This window comes from Oryctolagus cuniculus, chromosome 21 (genome assembly GCF_051225735.1).
Source record: "Oryctolagus cuniculus isolate XC-2025 breed Fujian yellow rabbit chromosome 21, ASM5122573v1, whole genome shotgun sequence".
NCBI classification, from domain to species: domain Eukaryota; kingdom Metazoa; phylum Chordata; class Mammalia; order Lagomorpha; family Leporidae; genus Oryctolagus; species Oryctolagus cuniculus.
Genome location: NC_142887.1, coordinates 5,200,469 through 5,218,789, shown reverse-complemented (window position 1 = coordinate 5,218,789; position 18,321 = coordinate 5,200,469). Strand labels below are relative to the sequence as shown.

Genomic DNA, 18,321 nt, shown 5'->3' with positions numbered 1-18,321 from the left:
CCCGGCGCGCGGGTGGTGACGTCACCCGGCGCGCGGGCGGTGACGTCACACACGCGCCGCTCTCCCCGGAGCCGGAGGCATGGAGCGGGGTCCCGGGCCGGCGGGCGCGGGGCGGGCGCTCGGCCGCCTGGTGGAGGCTGTGCTGGCGAGCCGCGGCGAGGCCAACGGCGTGTTCGACATCCTGGCGGTGTTGCAGGTGAGCGGGCCCGGGCGAGGCAGCGCTAGGAGAGGGGCGACGGCCGCCGCGCGGAGCCCGGGGCTCGGAGGTGGCGGTAGGGGGGGGGGTCCCCGCAGAGGCTCAGACGCCGCCGAGACGTGTGGGGTCACGGGTGGATGCGCCCGGGCTGGGGTCCCCGCGGGGAGGGGAGCTGGCGCGCCACACGGCCTCTCGCGCAGGCCCAGGACAGCGAGGAGGTACAGGAAGCAGTCCGCGCGTGCAGCCGCCTGTTCGGGGCCTTGCTGGAGCGGGGAGAGCTGTTCGTGGGCCAGCTGCCCCCGGAGGAGGTGGTCCTGGCAGGTGAGCGCCTTCCAGGCGGGCTGGAGGGAGATGGGCGCCCTCGAATCCTGAGCCAGCCGCCGCGGCCGGTGGGAGGGACTCCTCTGCAGCCGGCTTTACACACGCGCTCAGCGGGGGTCGGACTGCGGGCCGGTGCCGGTGCCGGTGCCGGAGTCAGAGCTGTGCGTTTCCGTGCGGGGCGGGCCCAGGGCTTGGCTCGCCTGGCTGGTTTTGGGCAGAGCTGCCTCGCTGTTTGCACACCCCCAGGAGTGACAGTCCCAGGCCAGGTCTGGGGGCCATGGCGGCCTCTTTCCAGGAGGCTGGGGGGGGGGGGGCAGGCGTGGGAGGGAGAGGTGGGCTCAAGACCTAGTGTGTGCCACAGCCCTCCGAACCTCCCGCACCCACGCAGGGTCCCAGGGAGCCACTCGCAAGTACAAGGTGTGGATGAGGCACCGCTACCGCAGCTGCTGCAACCGCCTGGCGGAGCTCCTGGCTCACCCTTCCTTTCAGGTCAAGGTGAGGCTTGGCAAAGCGGGCCCTGCTTCGGCTGCGTCCACCCCCTGCGCCCCGGAAGCGGAGGCCCAGGGCTGTGGAGGTGGACGCTGTGTAGGCACCAGCGCTTCCCTCCTCCGGCTGCTTTCCTGGTGCGTGGCCTCCGTCTGTCCTGTGGGCCTTCAGGCCTCGTGGGGAAATGCGATCATCATCCCGTCTGCAGTGGGTGCAGAGAGGCAGAGCGCTGGTCTCTCGGGGCGTCAGGGACCCGTGCACTGAGCCTGTGCCTGCAGATGCGTGGGTCTCAGTCCACATGGTGGCCTGCAGCCATGGGCGTGGCTCACCAACTTCTCTTTATGATTTACTTATTTGAAAGAGTTACACAGAGAGAGAAGGAGAGGCAGAGAGAGAGAGAGAGGTCTTCCATCCACTGGTTCACTCCCCAGATGGCCACAATGGCCAGAGCTGCGCCGATCTGAAGCCAGGAGCCAGGAGCTTCCTCTGGGTCTCCCACGTGGGTGCAGGGGTCCAAGGACTTGGGCCATCTTCTACTGCTCTCCCAGGCCGCAGCAGAGAGCTGGATCGGAACCATGCGGGATGCCAGCACTGCAGGCAGCGGCTTTATCTGCTGCGCCACAGCGCCGGCCCCGAGTCACCAACTTCTAACAGCATTGAAGTGATGTAATTCCTGTGACTTATAATTTGTTTTTTTAAAATTTTTTTTGTTGTTTTAAATCAATCGTCTGAAAGATAGAGGAAGAGGGAGAGAGAGTGCAGGTGTGCGCAGGGGCCTTCCATCTGCTAGTCCACTCCCGACGCCCACAGTGGCTTCCGCTGGGGCCAGACCCAGAGCCAGCTCAGTCCAGGTCTCCCAGGTGGTGTCAGGAGCCTGCTGGGAGCTGAACCCGACGCTTCCGCGTGAGGCTCGGCTGCCGTCGCTGCCAGCCTGGAAGCGCAGCTGGGTGGGTGTGGGGTGCTCGGGATACCACGTCCCACGTCCCAGCTCCCTGCTCGTGTGCAGCCTGGACAGCAGCAGTGGCCGCTCAGCTGCCGCCCTCGGGAGACCCAGACGGGGTTCGAGGCTCCTGGCCCAACCCTGGTTGTCACAGGCATTTGCGGAGTGAGCCAGCAGGTGGGGCATCCACTCTGTCTCTGTTTCTCCTCCAGACAGATAAAGGCTTCAGGAGTGAAACATACAGCGTGGCCGGTTTTTTTATTTGTGTCCTGTATCAGCAGAACCACGTAGCCATCACCACTCTTCAGGGCGGTGCCATCATGCACTTAGAAACTTCGTGCCCACCAGTAGTCAGCTCCCACGCACTCTGCTCGGGTCTGGGTTCGCTTGCTCTGGACGTGGCCTGTGAGTGGGACTGCTGTGAGCCACGCTGGCTCGTCGCACTGGCAGTGGCACTGGCTCCATCCATAGAGATGACGCAAGAGCATTCTAGGGGCCCCCGGTGCAGGAGGCCAGACCCCGGCCGCGCTCCAGTGCCGCCGAGTCCCTGCATTGCTGCGTGACCATCAGGCTGGGGCATGGAGCAAGAGAAGGCGGGCCACTCTTCTCTCCGTGCCCACTGGGGCCGGTCGTGAGGGCCCTGTGGCTGGGGCGAGCCCCAGGCCGTCTGCAGAGAGTGCCACCGTCGCTCTGTCCCTGTTCCCCAGGAGCTGGCCCTCGAGACGCTCATGAAGTTTGTGCAGCTGGAAGGAACGCACCCCCTGGAGAAGCCCAAGTGGGAGGACAACTACCTGTTCCCCCGGGAGCTCTTCAAGGTGAGGGACCGGCTGCGGGAGCGGGGGGCCTGCTCGCCCAGCAGGTCGGCGTTCACGGGAGGCTGCCTCTGTTCTTCCGTGTGCAGGGGGCGATGGCCACGTGGGCGTCACCTTGGCTGTCCACTAGCTGGGGTAGAGGGCTGTGGGGGGCTGCTGGGCTCTGCCCACAGGAGGGACGCTGACCCCTGCCCCGCCCCCAGTCGGTGGTGAGAGGCCTGCTTTCGCCCGAGGACGACGGCAGCCTGCTGCTCTCCCGCTTCCGAGAGTATCTGGAGCACGACGACATCCGGTACCACGCGATGCAGGCCGCCACCGACACGGTGGCCCGCGTGACCGACCAGCACCTGGAGGTGAGCGACGTCCGCGCGTGGTGACCCGGGAGGCGGGTGGGCCACAGTACGGTGCTCAGGCTGGGCTCCGGCAGGTGTCCCCCACGTTCTGGAACAACGCCTTCTCGCTGCTGGCGGCTGTGAGCCTGCCCCCTCGGGAGCCTGACGTGTGCAGCTTCTACGTGAAGCGCGCGGGTGAGCATCCTGGGAAGGCCCGGGGGGCGGGGGGAGGGCTGCGGAACAGGGCCTGGCCTGGCCAGCCAGCGAGCCACTGCCTCCGTGCTGTGCTGGGGTGACCGCTCTCCTGCCTTCCTAGCAGAGCCGTCAGACAAGTGGAAAGTGGTTCATCTGAAGGTGAGTGTCCCCGGGACACCCCTCCCCCACCCCCAGCTCCCAGCACAGAGGTGTCACCGTGTGCGTCCACCAGGGCCACGACGAGTAGGCGTGAGGAGGCAGGCCCCTAGTTAGGCCGGCTCCACGGGCCTCGGGGACGGAGGCAGATGCCGCATCGTGCAGTGCGCAGGGGGGTTCCACGTGGCGGCTCCGAGAGCTGGAGCTCCTAGACCCGGTCTGGGGTTCCTGTGGCCGGCAGAGGGCAGGACAGGGTGGGCGCCAGGGAGCCGCCAGCGCTGGGTCTCCTTTGGCGGACCAGCATGTGTAGCCCCGCCCCCATTGCAGGAGCACAGGAAGGCGTTCCAGGCCATGTGGCTCGGCTTCCTCAAGCACAAGGTGGGGACTCCGGGGGCCCAGGTTCTGGTGAGGGTGGCGGCGGGTGCCCTGGGTCCTGGCAGGGCGGGGCACGGCTGGGCAGCACCCTGACCTGCCTGCGGCCGCCCAGCTGCCCCTCGGCCTGTACAAGAAGGTGCTGGTGATCTTGCACGACTCCATCCTGCCCCACCTGGCCCAGCCCACCCTCATGATCGACTTCCTCACCAGCGCCTACGATGTCGGTGAGCCGGGCTTCCGGCTGGGCTGGCGGGTGGGCGCGGTGCAGGGCGGGAAGCTGGGAGGCCTGGGCGTTGCAGGGGCCGGGGTGCAGGTCCGTCCGGGCTCCACGTCTGTGTCTGTCTGCAGGGGGTGCCGTCAGCCTCTTGGCCTTGAACGGGCTTTTCATCCTGATTCACGAGCACAACCTGTGAGTGTCGGTGCCTCAGCCCCCCTCCCGGCTCCCGCCAGGCCTGCGGGGGGGGGGGGGTGCGGGGAGGAGGGGCCAGAGCTGGGCCAAGCTGGACACACGTCCCGTGTGTGCCGTCCCCAGGGAATACCCCGACTTCTACCGGAAGCTCTATGGCCTCCTGGAGCCCTCCATCTTCCACGTCAAGTACCGGGCTCGTTTCTTCCACCTGGTCGACCTCTTCCTGTCCTCCTCGTGAGTGTGAGGCTGCGGTCTTGGGCCAGCAAGGGGCGGCGGGGCTGACTTCTGGGGCCTGGGCTCTCACACCCCCTGCCCTGTCCAGCCACCTTCCCGCCTACCTGGTGGCTGCCTTCGCCAAGCGCCTGTCCCACCTGGCCCTGACCGCACCCCCCGAGGCCTTGCTCATGGTGCTGCCCTTCATCTGCAACCTGCTGCGCCGACACCCGGCCTGCCGCGTCCTCGTGCACCGTCCCAACGGCCCTGGTGAGCACGCTGCCGGCACGGGGCCTGGCGGGGGCCGCCTGGCCGTTCTGAGTGCTGAGGCCAGCGGTCGTCTTGTTCCTAGAGCTGGACGCCGACCCCTACGACCCCACCGAGGAGGACCCAGCCAAGAGCCGAGCCCTGGAGAGCTCTCTGTGGGAGCTGCAGGTGGGGTGCCCTCCGCGGCCCCCGCGTGGCCCTAGCCCCCAGCCCTGGCTTCCCGGGAGCCCCGCTCGCCTGCCCCTGCCACGTTCCTGCCACGCCCCTGCCACGCCCCTGCCACGTCCCTGCCAGGCTGCTCCGTCACAGCCCAGCGTCGGCGTGTGCTTGGGGCCTGCGCTCACGCCCCACCCCGCACCTGGCCTGTGGCTGGGCACACAGCGGTACTGGCGGCGGCAGGCTGCTGACCCTGTGGCTGGGCACACAGCGGTACTGGTGGCGGCAGGCTGCTGACCCTGTGGCTGGGCACACAGCGGTACTGGTGGCGGCAGGCTGCTGACCCTGTGGCTGGGCACACAGCGGTACTGGCGGCGGCGGGCTGCTGACCCTGTGGCTGGGCACACGCTGGCACTGGCGGCGGCAGGCTGCTGACCTGGTGCCGGCCCCTGTGTGTGCCCCCAGACCCTGCAGCAGCACTACCACCCTGAGGTGTCCAAAGCCGCCAGCGCCATCAACCAGGCACTGTCTGTCCCCGAGGTCAGCATCGCGCCGCTCCTGGAGCTCACTGCATATGAGGTGAGGCCGGGGTGCGGGGGCTCTGGGCACGGGACCGGGAGCGCAGCTGCCGCAGCTGCCACCGTCATCCCCTGCAGATCTTCGAGCGGGACCTGAAGAAGAAGAGGCCTGAGCCGGTGCCGCTGGAGTTCCTCCCGCCTCAGGGCCTGCTGGGCCGGCGCGACAGCCTCTGCTCACAGCTCTTCACGCTCAGCTGACCCCGCTTGCCCCTGCCACCCCCAGTAAACGCTTTTGTAGGCAAGTGCAGCTGCTTCCTGGGCGCACATCTGGGCGGGCGGGCGGGCGGGGGTCCTCTGCGCTCTGCAGCATGGGGGTCTTGGGTGCCCCGAATGCTGCCACTGGCTCATGCAAGAGGAGTTGCTAGAGCAGCTCTGGGCAGGTGGTGTCACCGGCACGTGGGGCTGGAGCCCTCCCCAGACACTTGTCGTCTACTGTGGCTGGACCTGGTGTGACCTGGTGTGGTGGGAGACCCGCGTTCTGCCCCCTCAGATGTCGGGGAGGAGCCGAGAATGGGGAAAGAGGGGGTGGAGGGGTAGGGTTGCCTGTACTGCAGACCAAGGCCGAGCCCTGCAGGGGGCACTTGTCCCAGGAACCCCCTGAGGTCCCTGCACAGCAGCAGAGTCCCAGGGGGAGTCCCAGCCTTGGGGCAGCTGGGAGGAAGCTCACAGCCTTGCTGGGCCAGGTGCTCAGCCAGGCCCCAACCCTGTCCCTGCTGCTCACTCGCTGTTGTGGGCGGGACCATGGCCCCCGGAACATGGAGTGCTGGCCCCTGGGTCCTTGGAACGTGATGTCATTGAGCAGAGGCATCACAGGCGTGGTGGAGATGAAGTGAGTCATCGGGGTGGGCTCTGACCCAGCACCGCCCACGTGGCTTTACGAGAGCAGGACGGTGGCCTCCAGCGCCAGGGCAGGAAGTGGCCGCTGCTGAAGCCGTGGGTGTGCGTGGCTGTGGGACAGCAGCTCTGGCTGGCTGGACTGCTCCAGTGAGGATAAAACCCCACCCAACCCCGGAGCAAACCTTGACTGTGCCGGGCAGGTGTGTTTGGTGGACATGACAAAGTCCAAGAGGGAAGGGACGGCAGTGGTGGGGGTGACAGCGTTGGGGTCAGCTGGATCTGGGCACCAGAGTCGTGCACGCTGGGGCTGTCCCTCAGCTGTTTGCTGGTGTGGTGTCCCTGGGCCTGCTCTCTGGGAGGGAAGGCTCTGCTGGACCCCCACTGGCGGTACAGAGCCCCAGGGTGGGGAAAAGCAGGGACCCCAGCCCAGCCCTCTGACACAAATGAGGACACCTGACTCACTCCGGGTACTCAAGGGAGCAGTGGGGCTGCAGCCAGCAAGCTCTGCCAAGCAGGGCGGTGGCTGCTGGAGGCAGCAGCCAGGTGGGAGGGCTGAGGCACACAGCCCTGGGCTGCCTCCATGTCCTTGGCCTGCTGTCCCTGACCTCCGGGGGCCCCTGCTAAGCTGGGGACGAGCCAGGGTGGGGCAGGTGTCCTAGGCAGGATCGGGTGGTGGGTTTCCTGCCTGGGTATGGGAGTCTTAGGCTTTTCCTGGATCAGACTAGTCTGCCAACGGCTGGATCCCAGCCCTCTCCATCCACCCTCGCCCTCGGGAGCCTGTCAGAGCCGTCTGTGGTCAGGCTGGACTGAGGCGAGGTGCAGGAGGCAGTGAGCTCTGGTGCCCACTCGCTCACTGTGTGGCTCTGAGCCTCCACCCCTCTAGTGAGGGCCGAAGGGGCCCCGGCCCCCAGGGTGTTTGCAGACTGGGCTCCGCACTGCCGGGGAGTCTCGGGGGAGCCAGCTGCTAACAGGCAGTCAGGGACACGGGACAGGCAGGGGTCCCTGGGGCTGTGATCCAGACCCCACTGATGGAGCCCAAGCCCTCTGGTGGCCTGGTGAGGCCCCTGGCCCCAAAGGTACCAAGGCTGGGCCTCTATCTCAGCCGCCTTTGGAGTGTTCCAAAGAAACTGCCCAGTGAGTTCACAGTGAAGTCGGAGACGGTGCTGACCGCTCTTGGGCTTTGTTCCGTTCTGTTTGCTTGTATCCTTGGTGTTTAAAAACATCGTGTTTAGGGGGCCAGTGCTGTGGTGTAGTGGGTTAGGCCGTGGTCTGCAGGGCCAGCATCCCACATGGGCGCTGGATGGACTGCCGGCTGTTCCACTTCCCATCCCGGGAAAGCAGCAGAGAGCCCCTGCACCCTCGTGGGAGACGCCGAGGACGCTCCTGGCTCCTGTTTCCGCCTGGCTGTTGCAGTCATCTGGGGAGGGAACCAGCGGATGGAAGACCTTGCTCTGTGTCTCTACCTCTCTAACTCTGCCTTTCAGATAAATAAATGTTTTTAAAAAAATGAAACTGGGCAGTCAGGCAGAGTGGAAGGCACAAGGAGGGCTGGCTCGTGTCTTTTGAGGCAGGCTTCTCTCCTGTTTCTGGGTCAAATGGGGGCAGCACTCGCAGTGCTAAGAGCGCTAGGGACTGATGGGATGGAAGTTTCCCCTTGTTATAAACGCCTCCCCCGCCCCCTCACTTCTGGGCCCAGAGTTTGTGGCTGGGGTCCCCAGGAGTGCCAGTCACCAAGAGCCTGGAGTTCAGGTCGGGGGTCCCCAGCGTGGGGCATCCCTGTGGTGCGGGTGGGGATCTGGCCCAGTGTGAACCACACCCGTGTGGCCAGCGCTGGGCCACGTGTCAGCTCTGGCCAGCTGCACTCTTCCTGTCCTGGGACCATCCCCCCGGATCCTGCGGTGGGGCCACCTGTGAGGTGCCTGGGCAGGCAGTTGGCTGGTCGTGGGGGCGCTGGTGTGGGTGCAGCAGGCCCCGAGGCTGACGTTCCAGGTGTTGGTGTCCGGGGACGCTGCGTGTGCTCTGTTCCTGCCGAGCCCATCAGGTGGCCACAGGGCAGGCCCAGGGCCCTGAGCTGTGACGGCTTTCATTCCGGCCTGCACGCCGCGGTGCCATTTGCTGTAACACACACGAGCTTCCGTTTCCCGTGGGCACTCAGGACCGGCCCGCGGTCAGGGAGGAGTCTCGCCCACTGCCCGCGTTTTGCCTCCGTGGTCATCCTGAAAGGGGCAGCTTTGCCTGGTGAGAGTTGGGCTGAGGATGGAGAAGCCTGCGGCAGAGGCTGTGACCTGCGCCTGCCACACGCCTGTCCTGGGACGTGGAGACCCTGGGTGCCAGGCAGACATGGGGCCACCACGGAGAACACGTTTGCCACCTCCTGTGCAGCCAAGTGTGGCCCCACTTCTGGCCCCTGGGCCCCTCCCCGCCCGCCCTGTGTCCTGGCGCAGGTGGCGGCAGAGAGCACGGTGCTCTGCTTTCACAGCCATGCAGCCCGCAGACGGTGGGCTGGCTATGAGCCAATAAAACTTTATTTATAAAAAACAGGCCAGGGGCCAGGTCATGTTGGCTGACCCCTGCCACAGAGACCGCGGAGAGCAGGGACCCGGGCCGTGGGCAGATGGCAGGGCGGTGGCCTCCAGCCCAGGCCCAGCTCTGCCTCTGTGCTGCCCGCTCCGGGTCTGGCCCCTGCCGTGGCAGCTGCACAAGAGCTCCTCCCGTTTCCGCCCCTGGCTTCGCCTTGGATTTTGGTGCTGAGAAAGGCCGAGCTGGGCAGGGCAGGCGGCCTGCACAGACCCCCTGGGCCCACCGGCCTCGGCCAGGGTGGGTTTGCCTCCGCAGGTGGGGGGAGTCCAGGGTTTTGCGCATGCAGGAGAGGGGCAGCCTTTGGGGTCACCGCGGAAAAGGCACGTGGTTGGGAGCGGCACCCCCAGGCCTCAGAGGCGCCCTCTCCCGGGGCTGCGGTGGATTCAAGGGGAGGGAGCGACCCCCGTCCTGGCTCCAGCCCAGGGGGCGCACCCGATGGCTCCCAAGGCCCGCGAGGGTCAGTGCCGCCTGTGCCTGACCCAGTTTCGGATCACCCACTTCTGCCCTGAGCACCTCTGCACCACCAGCCGCAGCCCGAAGTTGGCTTCTTTGGACATTTCCACCTCCAGGCACCGGCCGGTGTCTCGGCTCACAATGGGGCTGCTCTGTGGGTGGGGGAGGCGGAGTCAGCCAGGGAGCCCCGGGTCCCTGCCTGCACTGCCTGGTTCACCAGCTGCCCTGCTGTCTGCCTCTGGGGTCCAAGAGGCAGCAGGAACACGGGGCCCAGGGGTCCCCAGGACCAGCCTTTCCCCAGGGTGCCCCAGCTTCCTGGGTCCCCCAAATCTCCATGGCCAAGGCCAGGTCCGACAGGTCCAGGAGCAGAGCGACAGCCCCCACTGGCCCTTACACCCAGCCAAACCTGGCCAGACCCCACCCCCGCGTTGTGACCCTTGTTTGCCCGGTGCCTCCTGTGGCCTCAACTTAGCCAGGGACCCCAGAGGCCACTGCCCAGGCAAGACAGAGCCACAGCGACCCTCATCGGGTCTGCACACAGCAGGCGTGATGATGGAGGGGCGTGGAAGAGACGAGTCGGGGGTCAGGAGAGGGCTCCCAGGGACTCTGAGGAGCAAGGGTCAGAGGTGCCCCTGGCCTGTCAGTGCCAGACATGGCGGGGTCAAACTGTGTGTCCCCAACACGCCCATGTCCTCGCCCAGCCCCAGTCACGTGGTCAGTGTGGATGGCGATGGGTGGCAGGGAGGGCGGGGCTGGAGACTCCCAGGCCCTCTCACTGTGTGACCCTGGGCAGTGCCTCGGCTCAAGTGGGAACAGATCCAAGCCCTGGCCTCAGACCCCCTCCCGCAGCAGGCACAGCCCCCGCCCCTCACCTGGGTGAAGTCCCACAGCCGCTGGGTGGGCCGGGCCACATCCTCGCACTTCCTCAGGGCAGGGCTCCGGCCCCCGCCGTCGTCCACCAGACACTTGGAGTCAGGCAGGAAGGCGGTGGAGCCCAGGGGTCCGAGCTGCAGGAGGCCGTCTGTGCTGTACCGCACTAGCTGGGAGGGACCAGCGGGCGCCATGAGCCGGATGAGGCCCTGCAGGGGCCACGCCCACCCCTGCCCGGCAGGCTCTGGACCCGGTGTGAGGGGCAGTGGGGGTCCCCTAAAGCAGCTCTCCACTTGGGGGCGCCCAGTGGGTGGCCTGGAGTCTCCTACCCTCGCTGGGCGTGAGCTGGCCACTGGGCAGGGCCGAATCCAGTGGCCAAGCTGAGGTTCTGCAGGGGCCGGGTGGGCTCTGCTGCCAGTTTCTGGAGGACAGAGTGGTCAGGAATTTGGCAAGGCCCTGCATGGCCCGGGCTGAGCCCTGCCTGAGCCAGACTGGAGGCCTGGGATGCGTCCAGAGCTCCAGGGCCCAAGCAACAGTCAAGGAGCTGGAGCAGCAGCAGAGCCCCGCCCCGGCCTCAGAAAATTCCAGAACAGGAAGGAGCATGGGCCTGTGGCCGAGGGGGCACTCCATGACCTCAAGGCAGAGGCGCCACCCGTGCTTGGTGGCTCGGCGGCCACAGGGTTTCGCCCCGGGGGAGCCGTCAGCCAGCCCGTGCACCATTCTGGGAAAGTGGGAGTCAGGGTGAATTTGATTGACACCAACACCCAGCAGAAACACTCTTCAGCGGCAGCACCTGCGGTTTGGCCGGGCTCTGCAGGGGCCCCACGGGAGCCGGGTGTTGGTAGACGTGATGGCTGACGTCCTGATATGCCCACACCGTGCCAGGTGCCCAGCACGCCCTCCAGCAGCCCTGAGAGGCGCCCCGCTCAGCACCCGACTGACTTCAGGGGCCTCATTCCCCTACTGGCCTGCGTTGGCGGGGCAGGAGCCCCGCGGCTCCTGAGCACCCCCGCCGTGGCTGGGGTCAGGGACCAGTGCCCTGCAGCAGTGTGTGGTCGGCCGCCGGTCCTACCTGGGAGGACATCCCGTGGCAGGGGTACAGGATGGCCTGGTCGTCGTCCTCTGAGCCCTGGTCCAGGCAGTAGCCGCTGGCTTTGCTGTTTCGCACCTGCAAGGAAGCCCCTGGTCACAGAGGGGTCCCAGGGCCAGGGGCTGCAGGGGTGTCAGGGTGGACCAGGAGCTCCAGGGACGGATGGGTCAGTGGGGACTTCCCCCAGGCCCCTCCTACACTTACGTGACTGCCTATGCACACGTATGCATACGTGGGAACGTGAACTGATGGGTTCGCCCACACCCAGACATACTCGTGCGGGTGTCTGCGTGCACGTGTGGGTACTTTGGGCCGGAGGACCTGTGTGTGCAGGTGGGGGAGCGCTTGGCCGGAAGCCCGGGGGGCCGGTACCTCTCCGTAGGCCAGCGTGTCGCTGTAGACCCTCATCTCGGGGTACACGTTCTCCAGGTACCACTGGAAGCTGCGGCACTTCAGCCTGCGGCGCAGGGCCAGCCTCTCGGACACGTCCCCGAAGTCCACCCCTGGGTTCTGCAGGGCAGAAGCAGGCGGAGGGCAGGTGAGGGTCTCAGTCCCCAGGAGGCAGGTCTGCCCTCGCCAGAGCAGCCCTCTAGGGCCCCGCTGCCCCCGTTCACTGTTGTGAACCTGGACCCTGGCCACAAACCCCTGCTGTGGTATCGGGGGTCAGCCAGGGACAGGCAGCTCCTGCGGCTGACTCAGGCGGGCTCAGCTGTGGCCTTGGGGCCCCTTCACCTCTCCATGCCTCAGTTTTCCCATCTGCAAAGTTGGGTGACTATAGCAGAAACACACTGCCACCCTGTGAGTCACAGAACACACACGGCCCTGGCCGGCCTCCCTGGCTGGCCCAAGCTGCGGCCCTGAGTCCAAGAACCAAGCACTCAGCGGCCGGACAGGGCACCTTCTGATCTGCCCAGTTCATGGAGGGCTGGCACGGGGCTGATTCATCTCTAACACACCAGTGCAGGCCTCCTGGCCTGTGTGGCCAGTGATCCAGGGCAGGGCGTGAGGCTGGGGTCGCCCTCACGGGGTCAGGTGAGCAGATGGCCTGGGTCCTCCAGGCAACATCACCAAACGCCACAGCACCAGCCGGGGAGGTTGCAGGGAGAGCGTGAGGACGCCAGGGCACAGCCCTGGCCCTGTAGCTGCTCCCGGTACACACGGCCCAGGGTCTGCTTGGGTGAGATCGTGCACAGAGCACGTGTGTCCCTGACGGCGACACGCTAGTCCTCAGTGGGCACATGGGGTCGGGGTGAGGCGGCTCCAGGGCTGGGGAACCCAAATGCCTCCTGTGGCCAGGGCTCAGCGGGAGTCTGGGCACAGTGGACTGCGTCCTCCTGGGACAGCCTCGTTCCTACCTGCCCTGTTGTGGCCATGCAAAAGGGGGCCAGAACCCAGCTCCTTACAGGAAGTCCAAGGCCAGCTGCAACCCTGGACTGGCCAGGTCCACACCAGAGGGCCGACACTGGTGTACCACCTGCAACCCCGGCATCCCACATGGGTGCAGGTTCAAGTCCCGGCTGTTCCACTTCTGATCCAGCTCCCTAATGGCCTGGGAAAGCAGCAGAGGATGGCCCAAGTGCTTGATACCCTGCCACCCACATAGAAGACCTAGACCAAGCTTCTGGCTCCCGGCTTCAGCCTAGCCCAGCCCTGGCCAGTGTAGCCATCTGGGGGGTGAACCAGTGAATGGATGGAAGTGTTTTCTTTCTCTCTCTGTACCTCTGCCTTCCAAGATAAATAAATCTCTCTTTTTAAAATATCTATTTATTCATTTGATGGCCGGCGCCGCGGCTCAATAGGCTAATCCTCCGCCTAGCGGCGCCGGCACACCGGGTTCTAGTCCCGGTCGGGGCGCTGGATTCTGTCCCGGTTGCCCCTCTTCCAGGCCAGCCCTCTGCTGTGGCCAGGGAGTGCAGTGGAGGAGGGCCCAGGTGCTTGGGCCCTGCACCCCATGGGAGACCAGGAAAAGCACCTGGCTCCTGGCTCCTGCCATCGGATCAGCGCGGTGCGCCGGCCGCAGCGCGCCGGCCGCGGCGGCCATTGGAGGGTGAACCAACGGCAAAGGAAGACCTTTCTCTCTGTCTCTCTCTCTCACTGTCCACTCTGCCTGTCAAAAAAAAAATATATATCTATTTATTCATTTGAAAGTCAGAATTATAGAGAGGCTGAAACAGAGAGAGAGAAAGGTCTTCCACTGCTGATTCACTCCCCAAATGGCCCCACAGCCAGAGCTGGGCCAGGCTGAAGCCAGGAGCTTCTTCCAGGTCTCCCATGAAGGTGCAGGGGCCCAAGGACTTGGGCCATCTTCTACTGCTTTCCCAGGCCATTAACAGAGAGCCAGATCAGAAGTAGAGCAGCCTGGACTTGAACCTGCACCCATGTGGGATGCCAGCATCACAGGTAGTAGCTTTACCTGCTGTGACACAGAGCCGACCCCAATAGATAAATCCTTAAAAAAAAAATCCAGTGGGAACACACGGCAGCTGAGGGACAGCGTGGGCGTCTGTGGCCTCGGCCCCGCAGGGCCCTAGTCATGCCACTTGCTGTGTGTCCTGGGCCAGCGCATTGGCCCCTCTGTGCCTCAGTTTCCCTATCTGTGGGCGCAGGAACAACAGCATTGTTAGACGAGATCTGGAAGCTGCTGTGCCATGATAGAACTCCCCAGAAAACACTGCAGCTGAGGGTGGGGTCTGCGGTCATCGGGGACATCCTGGTACCACAGTGTCTGCATCCCCAGCAGGTCCCCCTGGCAGAGGTGTGGCCCAGTGAGCTCCGGGTGGTGGCTATGGCAATGTCCCAGGAACAACGTCCCAGGAACCTAACCCCACATGCCTCTGGGTGACCCTGAGGCTGGGTCACTGTGGGTCCTGGGTGGGGCCGGCTGCAGAGGGTGGTGGGACACATGGAACGAGGCTCTGATGCTCCTGGCCAAGGCCCTCCCAGGGTCTGCGCCCTTACCAGCACCCTGGGGTCTGCACGTGGAGAACCTGCACCTTGGCTGTGACGCCGCCTGGGGACTCCAGGAGGTCAGGCCAGCGGGCAGGGCAGAGCAGCCACAGGACCCACGCTTCCACTGGCCAGGGTGGCCGCCCTCCTTCCCACCTGCGAAGAGTGATCCACCCAGGGTGAGGCAGGGCCGCCGAGGCTGGGCCACGACCACGAGGCCTTGCCCATGCAGCCTCAGCACCAGCCGGCCTCATGCTGCCTGGCCCCGGCCCCAGATCTCGGTGGCTGCAGCTGCCACGCCTCCCTGGGTGCCCACCTCCTGGCCCTGCTGCTGCCTGGCTCACCGTCATGGGGATGTTCCAGGCCATGTACACGTGCGACTTGAAGTCGTCCATCCACACCTCAGCTGCCCGCAAGGCGTTGCGCTTGGCATAGTAGTCAATGTCATTGTTGTAGGGCTTCCTGCTGCGCTCGATGTGGGCCACGCGGGAGCAGGGCAGCACCTCCATGCTGCCGCCGCACTGCCACACCTGCAGAGGACAGGTGCGAGGCTGGGAAAGAGACCCACCCTCTACACAGCACTGCCACACCTGTGGAGGCACAGGTGAGAGGCTGGGAAAGAGACCCACCCTCTACACAGCACTGCCACACCTGTGGAGGCACAGGTGAGAGGCTGTGACCCACCCTCTACACAGCACTGCCACACCTGTGGAGGCACAGGTGAGAGGCTGGGACCCACCCTCTACACAGCACTGCCACACCTGTGGAGGCACAGGTGAGAGGCTGGGACCCACCCTCTACACAGCACTGCCACACCTGTGGAGGCACAGGTGAGAGGCTGTGACCCACCCTCTACACAGCACTGCCACACCTGCGGAGGCACAGGTGAGAGGCTGGGACCCACCCTCTACACAGCACTGCCACACCTGTGGAGGCACAGGTGAGAGGCTGTGACCCACCCTCTACACAGCACTGCCACACCTGCGGAGGCACAGGTGAGAGGCTGCGACCCACCCTCCCACCTGCACTGCCACACCTGGGGGAAGCCGTGCCGCCTGTTACCACTTTCCTCCGTCACACACAGCGCTTCTCAGGCGCGAGCCTCCAGAAGTTTCCAGCGCGGATGCCCAGCTGTGTGAATGGCTGACTGACAGCTCCGGAGCGCACCTGCTCTCCAGCCCCTGTGAGCACCCCCGCAGCCCCACTTACCCGCATACCCAACTCAATGTTCTCCCCGCCGTACACTTCCATGCCAGGGTCCAGCAGGCCGATGTCCCCGAAGTACTCCCGGTCCACCACGAAGGAGCAGCCGATCATGGCGGGGGTCCTGAGGGCAGCAGACAGTGCCCTGTGGTCACGGTGCCTGCCCAGGCCCTCGGACCTCACCCCGTGCCTCCCGTCCCCACCGGGCTCTGTGGTCTGGGCGTGGGGCTGTCGCTTCTGGAGCTGTTGGGCACAGGTCTCTACTGCCCTTGGAGCCTGGTGAAGCCCTCAGCACGGACCAGAGTCCCAGTGCTTTGGAGAACATCAGCAGATGTCAAACAAGCAGCCTAGCACAGGGCATCGAGGGGACAACCGGGTGACTTGGGAACCGGAGGTGGCCCTGAACGTCGGTTCCCAGGGCACGGTCACTGCCACCCCCTTGGTCATCTCGTCTGTGGAAGAGCACTCGGCATTACAACGGGCAGGCCTGCTCGCCTCTGTGGGCTTCCCTGGCTCCGACGGGGAACGCCAGAGCTGCCAGTGCAGAACCTGGGCAGCTGCACGCGCCTGCCGCGGCTGAGCCTCTATTTCTGCAATAATTTTGTTTGCAGCTACTTAGTTTTAGTCAGTATTTTCAGCCTTGCCAGTGTCTGAAATCACAAGCTGACACGCTGGCTGTGTTCTTCCTACTATGCGTTAAAATCTAGAGTTGTGGGGAGCGGTGACCCGGAGCAATGACCACAAGAGCAGGAGACCGAGGGGCGAACGGGCAGTCGGCACCCAGGACACAGTCGGTGTCTACCGGGGCGCGGGTGAGAACGAGACGCGGAGGCAGGCAGTCCCATGCAGTAAGAACAGGCCTGGTGTGCCTCTGAGGGGGACCTTCCTGTAGAACACTCGCTCCCCCGGGCGGCGAGAGTGGTTCCTCCCACGCCGCGGCAGCCCTGCGAGGCCCGGCAGGCCGCCAGCTGAGGCTGCCCCCACCTGCACCACCGCCTCCACTAAATGTCCCTTCAATAAAGACAACGGCAAAAACCGGGCTCAGTCCTCCCACAAGAAAAGCAGCTCTGCCCCCAGTGTCTGAGAAGTCAGAAACCAATGCCCATCGACGTCCACAAACAACAGAGGCGGCAGACAGCCATCATCGCGGGGCCGGCGCTGTGCTTAGCAGGTGAGGCCACCGCCTGCCGTGCCGCGGTCCCATATGGGCGCCGGTTCAAGTCTCGGCTGCTTCTCTTCTGATCCCGCTCTCTGCTGTGGCCTGGGAAAGCAGTGGAAGATGGTCCAGGTCCTTGGGCCCCTGCACCCACGTGGGAGACCCGGAAGAGGCTCCTGACTCCCAGCTTCCGATCAGCCTGGCTCTTGCTGTTGCAGCCATTTGGGGAGTGAACCAGCAGATGGAAGAGCTCTCTCTCTCCCATTCTGTCTGTAACTCTGCCTCTCAAATAAATAAATCTTAAAAATTGAATTGACATACTGGAGGCGGGGAGCAACTTCCTTTTATTTGTGCAAAGATCCAATTGTTCTGTCATTAGGTTTTGGCCACAAACTTAACTGGCAGCAAAAGTTTAATGCTGCCTTTGACTTTTAAGAGCAAGCTTTTGCTTGGTTCAGCATCGCCACTGTCTTAACCACAGCCGTGCTCTCAGGGTGCCCTGTGACGGGTGAAGCGCCAAGCTCCCCGCCAGGTCTGTCGTGACTGTAAGGATTCTTTTATTCCTGTTTGGGATTCAACAAGAAACAAACTCGCAAGGTGCTGGCAGTGGCAGAATGCATCACGTGAGGTCACAGACAGCAGCACAGGCCCAGGGTGTGCCCCGGTCTCTGCAGGACAGTCCTCCCTGCTGGGGACAGTGGCAGCCTCTGGAGCTGGCCCTGCGCGCCCCAGCAACGGGCTTCCTGTCCCAGGCCTCGCACTCTGGAGCCCTGAAGTCCACCCAGACTCCTCTGTGGTTGTTTCAGCACTGGGAGGGGAGAGGCCTGCGCTGCGGCGCAGCAGGTGGAGCTGCGGCCTGCAACACTGGCAGCCCACGCAGGCGCCGGAGCGTTCCCGGCTGCTCCACTTCAACCCAGCTCCCCGCCAGTACACCTGGGAAAGCAGTGGGAGAGGCCTACGTGCTGGGCCCCTGCACCGTGCAGGGGAGTGACCTGGATGAAGATCCAGGCTCCTAGGCCTGGTAAGGGCCATCTGGGGAGTGGACCAGCAGACGGAAGACCTCTCTCTCTCTCTCTCTCTCTCTCTTTTTTTTTTTTTTTTACAGGCAGAGTGGACAGTGAGAGAGAGAGACAGAGAGAAAGGTCTTCCTTTGCCGTTGGTTCACCCTTCAATGGCCGCCACGGCCGGCGCACCGCGCTGATCCAATGGCAGGAGCCAGGAGCCAGGTGCTTTTCCTGGTCTCCCATGGGGTGCAGGGCCCAAGCACCTGGGCCATCCTCCACTGCACTCCCTGGCCACAGCAGAGAGCTGGCCTGGAAGAGGGGCAACCGGGACAGAATCCGGCGCCCCAACCGGGACTAGAACCCGGTGTGCCGGCGCCGCTAGGCGGAGGATTAGCCTAGTGAGCCGCGGCGCCGGCCTCTCTCTCTCTCTTTCAATAAATAAATCAATCTTGGGGCTGGAGCTGTGGCGTAGCGGGTTAAGCCACTGCCTGCAGTGCCGGCATCCAATATGGGCGCTGGTTCAAGTCCTGGCTGCTCCACTTCCGATCCAGCTCTCTGCTGTGGCCTGGGAAAGCAGTAGAAGATGGCCCGAGTACTTGGGTCCCTGCACCTGTGTGGGAGACCCGGAAGAAGCTCCTGGCTTCGTATCAGTGCAGCTCCGGCCATTGTAGCCATCCAGGGAAGGAACCAGCGGATGGAAGGCCCCCCTCTCTCTCTGCCTCTCCTTCTCTCTCTGTGTAACTCTG

At 64.9% G+C, this 18,321-nt stretch overlaps 2 protein-coding genes across 6 annotated transcripts in view; one reads left to right on the top strand and one right to left on the bottom strand.

Moving 5' to 3' along the window:
- The first annotated feature begins 12 nt into the window (after window positions 1–12).
- Window positions 13–5,678, top strand: NOC4L (nucleolar complex associated 4 homolog). 2 transcript variants are annotated; one of them, XM_070066267.2, is made up of 15 exons: window positions 13–196; window positions 397–517; window positions 906–1,012; window positions 2,651–2,758; window positions 2,959–3,108; window positions 3,183–3,282; window positions 3,404–3,441; window positions 3,766–3,816; window positions 3,926–4,037; window positions 4,162–4,222; window positions 4,346–4,456; window positions 4,545–4,705; window positions 4,788–4,870; window positions 5,324–5,437; window positions 5,515–5,678. In XM_070066267.2, exons 1-15 carry the CDS (start codon window positions 80–82, stop codon window positions 5,632–5,634), a joined length of 1,554 nt encoding a protein of 517 aa, XP_069922368.2. In that variant the 5' UTR covers window positions 13–79; the 3' UTR covers window positions 5,635–5,678. The 2 variants fall into 2 exon arrangements, with proteins under 2 accessions (XP_069922368.2, XP_069922369.2); XM_070066268.2 differs by having other exon boundaries at window positions 14–196; window positions 3,407–3,441.
- A 3,498-nt stretch (window positions 5,679–9,176) lies between these two features.
- The window catches only part of GALNT9 (polypeptide N-acetylgalactosaminyltransferase 9), a 48,030-nt gene continuing 38,885 nt past the window's right edge, over window positions 9,177–18,321 (bottom strand). For 3 of the 4 annotated variants that reach the window (XM_070066266.2, XM_089322937.1, XM_089322938.1), the window contains 6 exons: window positions 15,422–15,539; window positions 14,557–14,742; window positions 11,639–11,776; window positions 11,249–11,344; window positions 10,179–10,346; window positions 9,177–9,458 (listed from right to left, as the gene is read on the bottom strand). In XM_070066266.2, the coding sequence (XP_069922367.1) occupies window positions 9,312–9,458; window positions 10,179–10,346; window positions 11,249–11,344; window positions 11,639–11,776; window positions 14,557–14,742; window positions 15,422–15,539 (853 nt within the window). In that variant the 3' untranslated portion in view covers window positions 9,177–9,311. The remainder of the gene's footprint in view (window positions 9,459–10,178; window positions 10,347–11,248; window positions 11,345–11,638; window positions 11,777–14,556; window positions 14,743–15,421; window positions 15,540–18,321) is intronic. The other variant, XR_011385287.2, reaches the window with a different exon arrangement.

What these genes read in the sequence shown, in the direction of transcription:
- NOC4L (XM_070066267.2), top strand. Translation starts at nt 80, where the DNA reads ATGGAGCGGGGTCCCGGGCCGGCGGGCGCGGGGCGGGCGCTCGGCCGC. An exon ending in GGAGGAGGTGGTCCTGGCAG is followed by an intron (nt 518 to 905) that starts GTGAGCGCCTTC and finishes GCACCCACGCAG; the next exon opens with GGTCCCAGGGAGCCACTCGC. An exon ending in GCTCTCTGTGGGAGCTGCAG is followed by an intron (nt 4,871 to 5,323) that starts GTGGGGTGCCCT and finishes GTGTGCCCCCAG; the next exon opens with ACCCTGCAGCAGCACTACCA.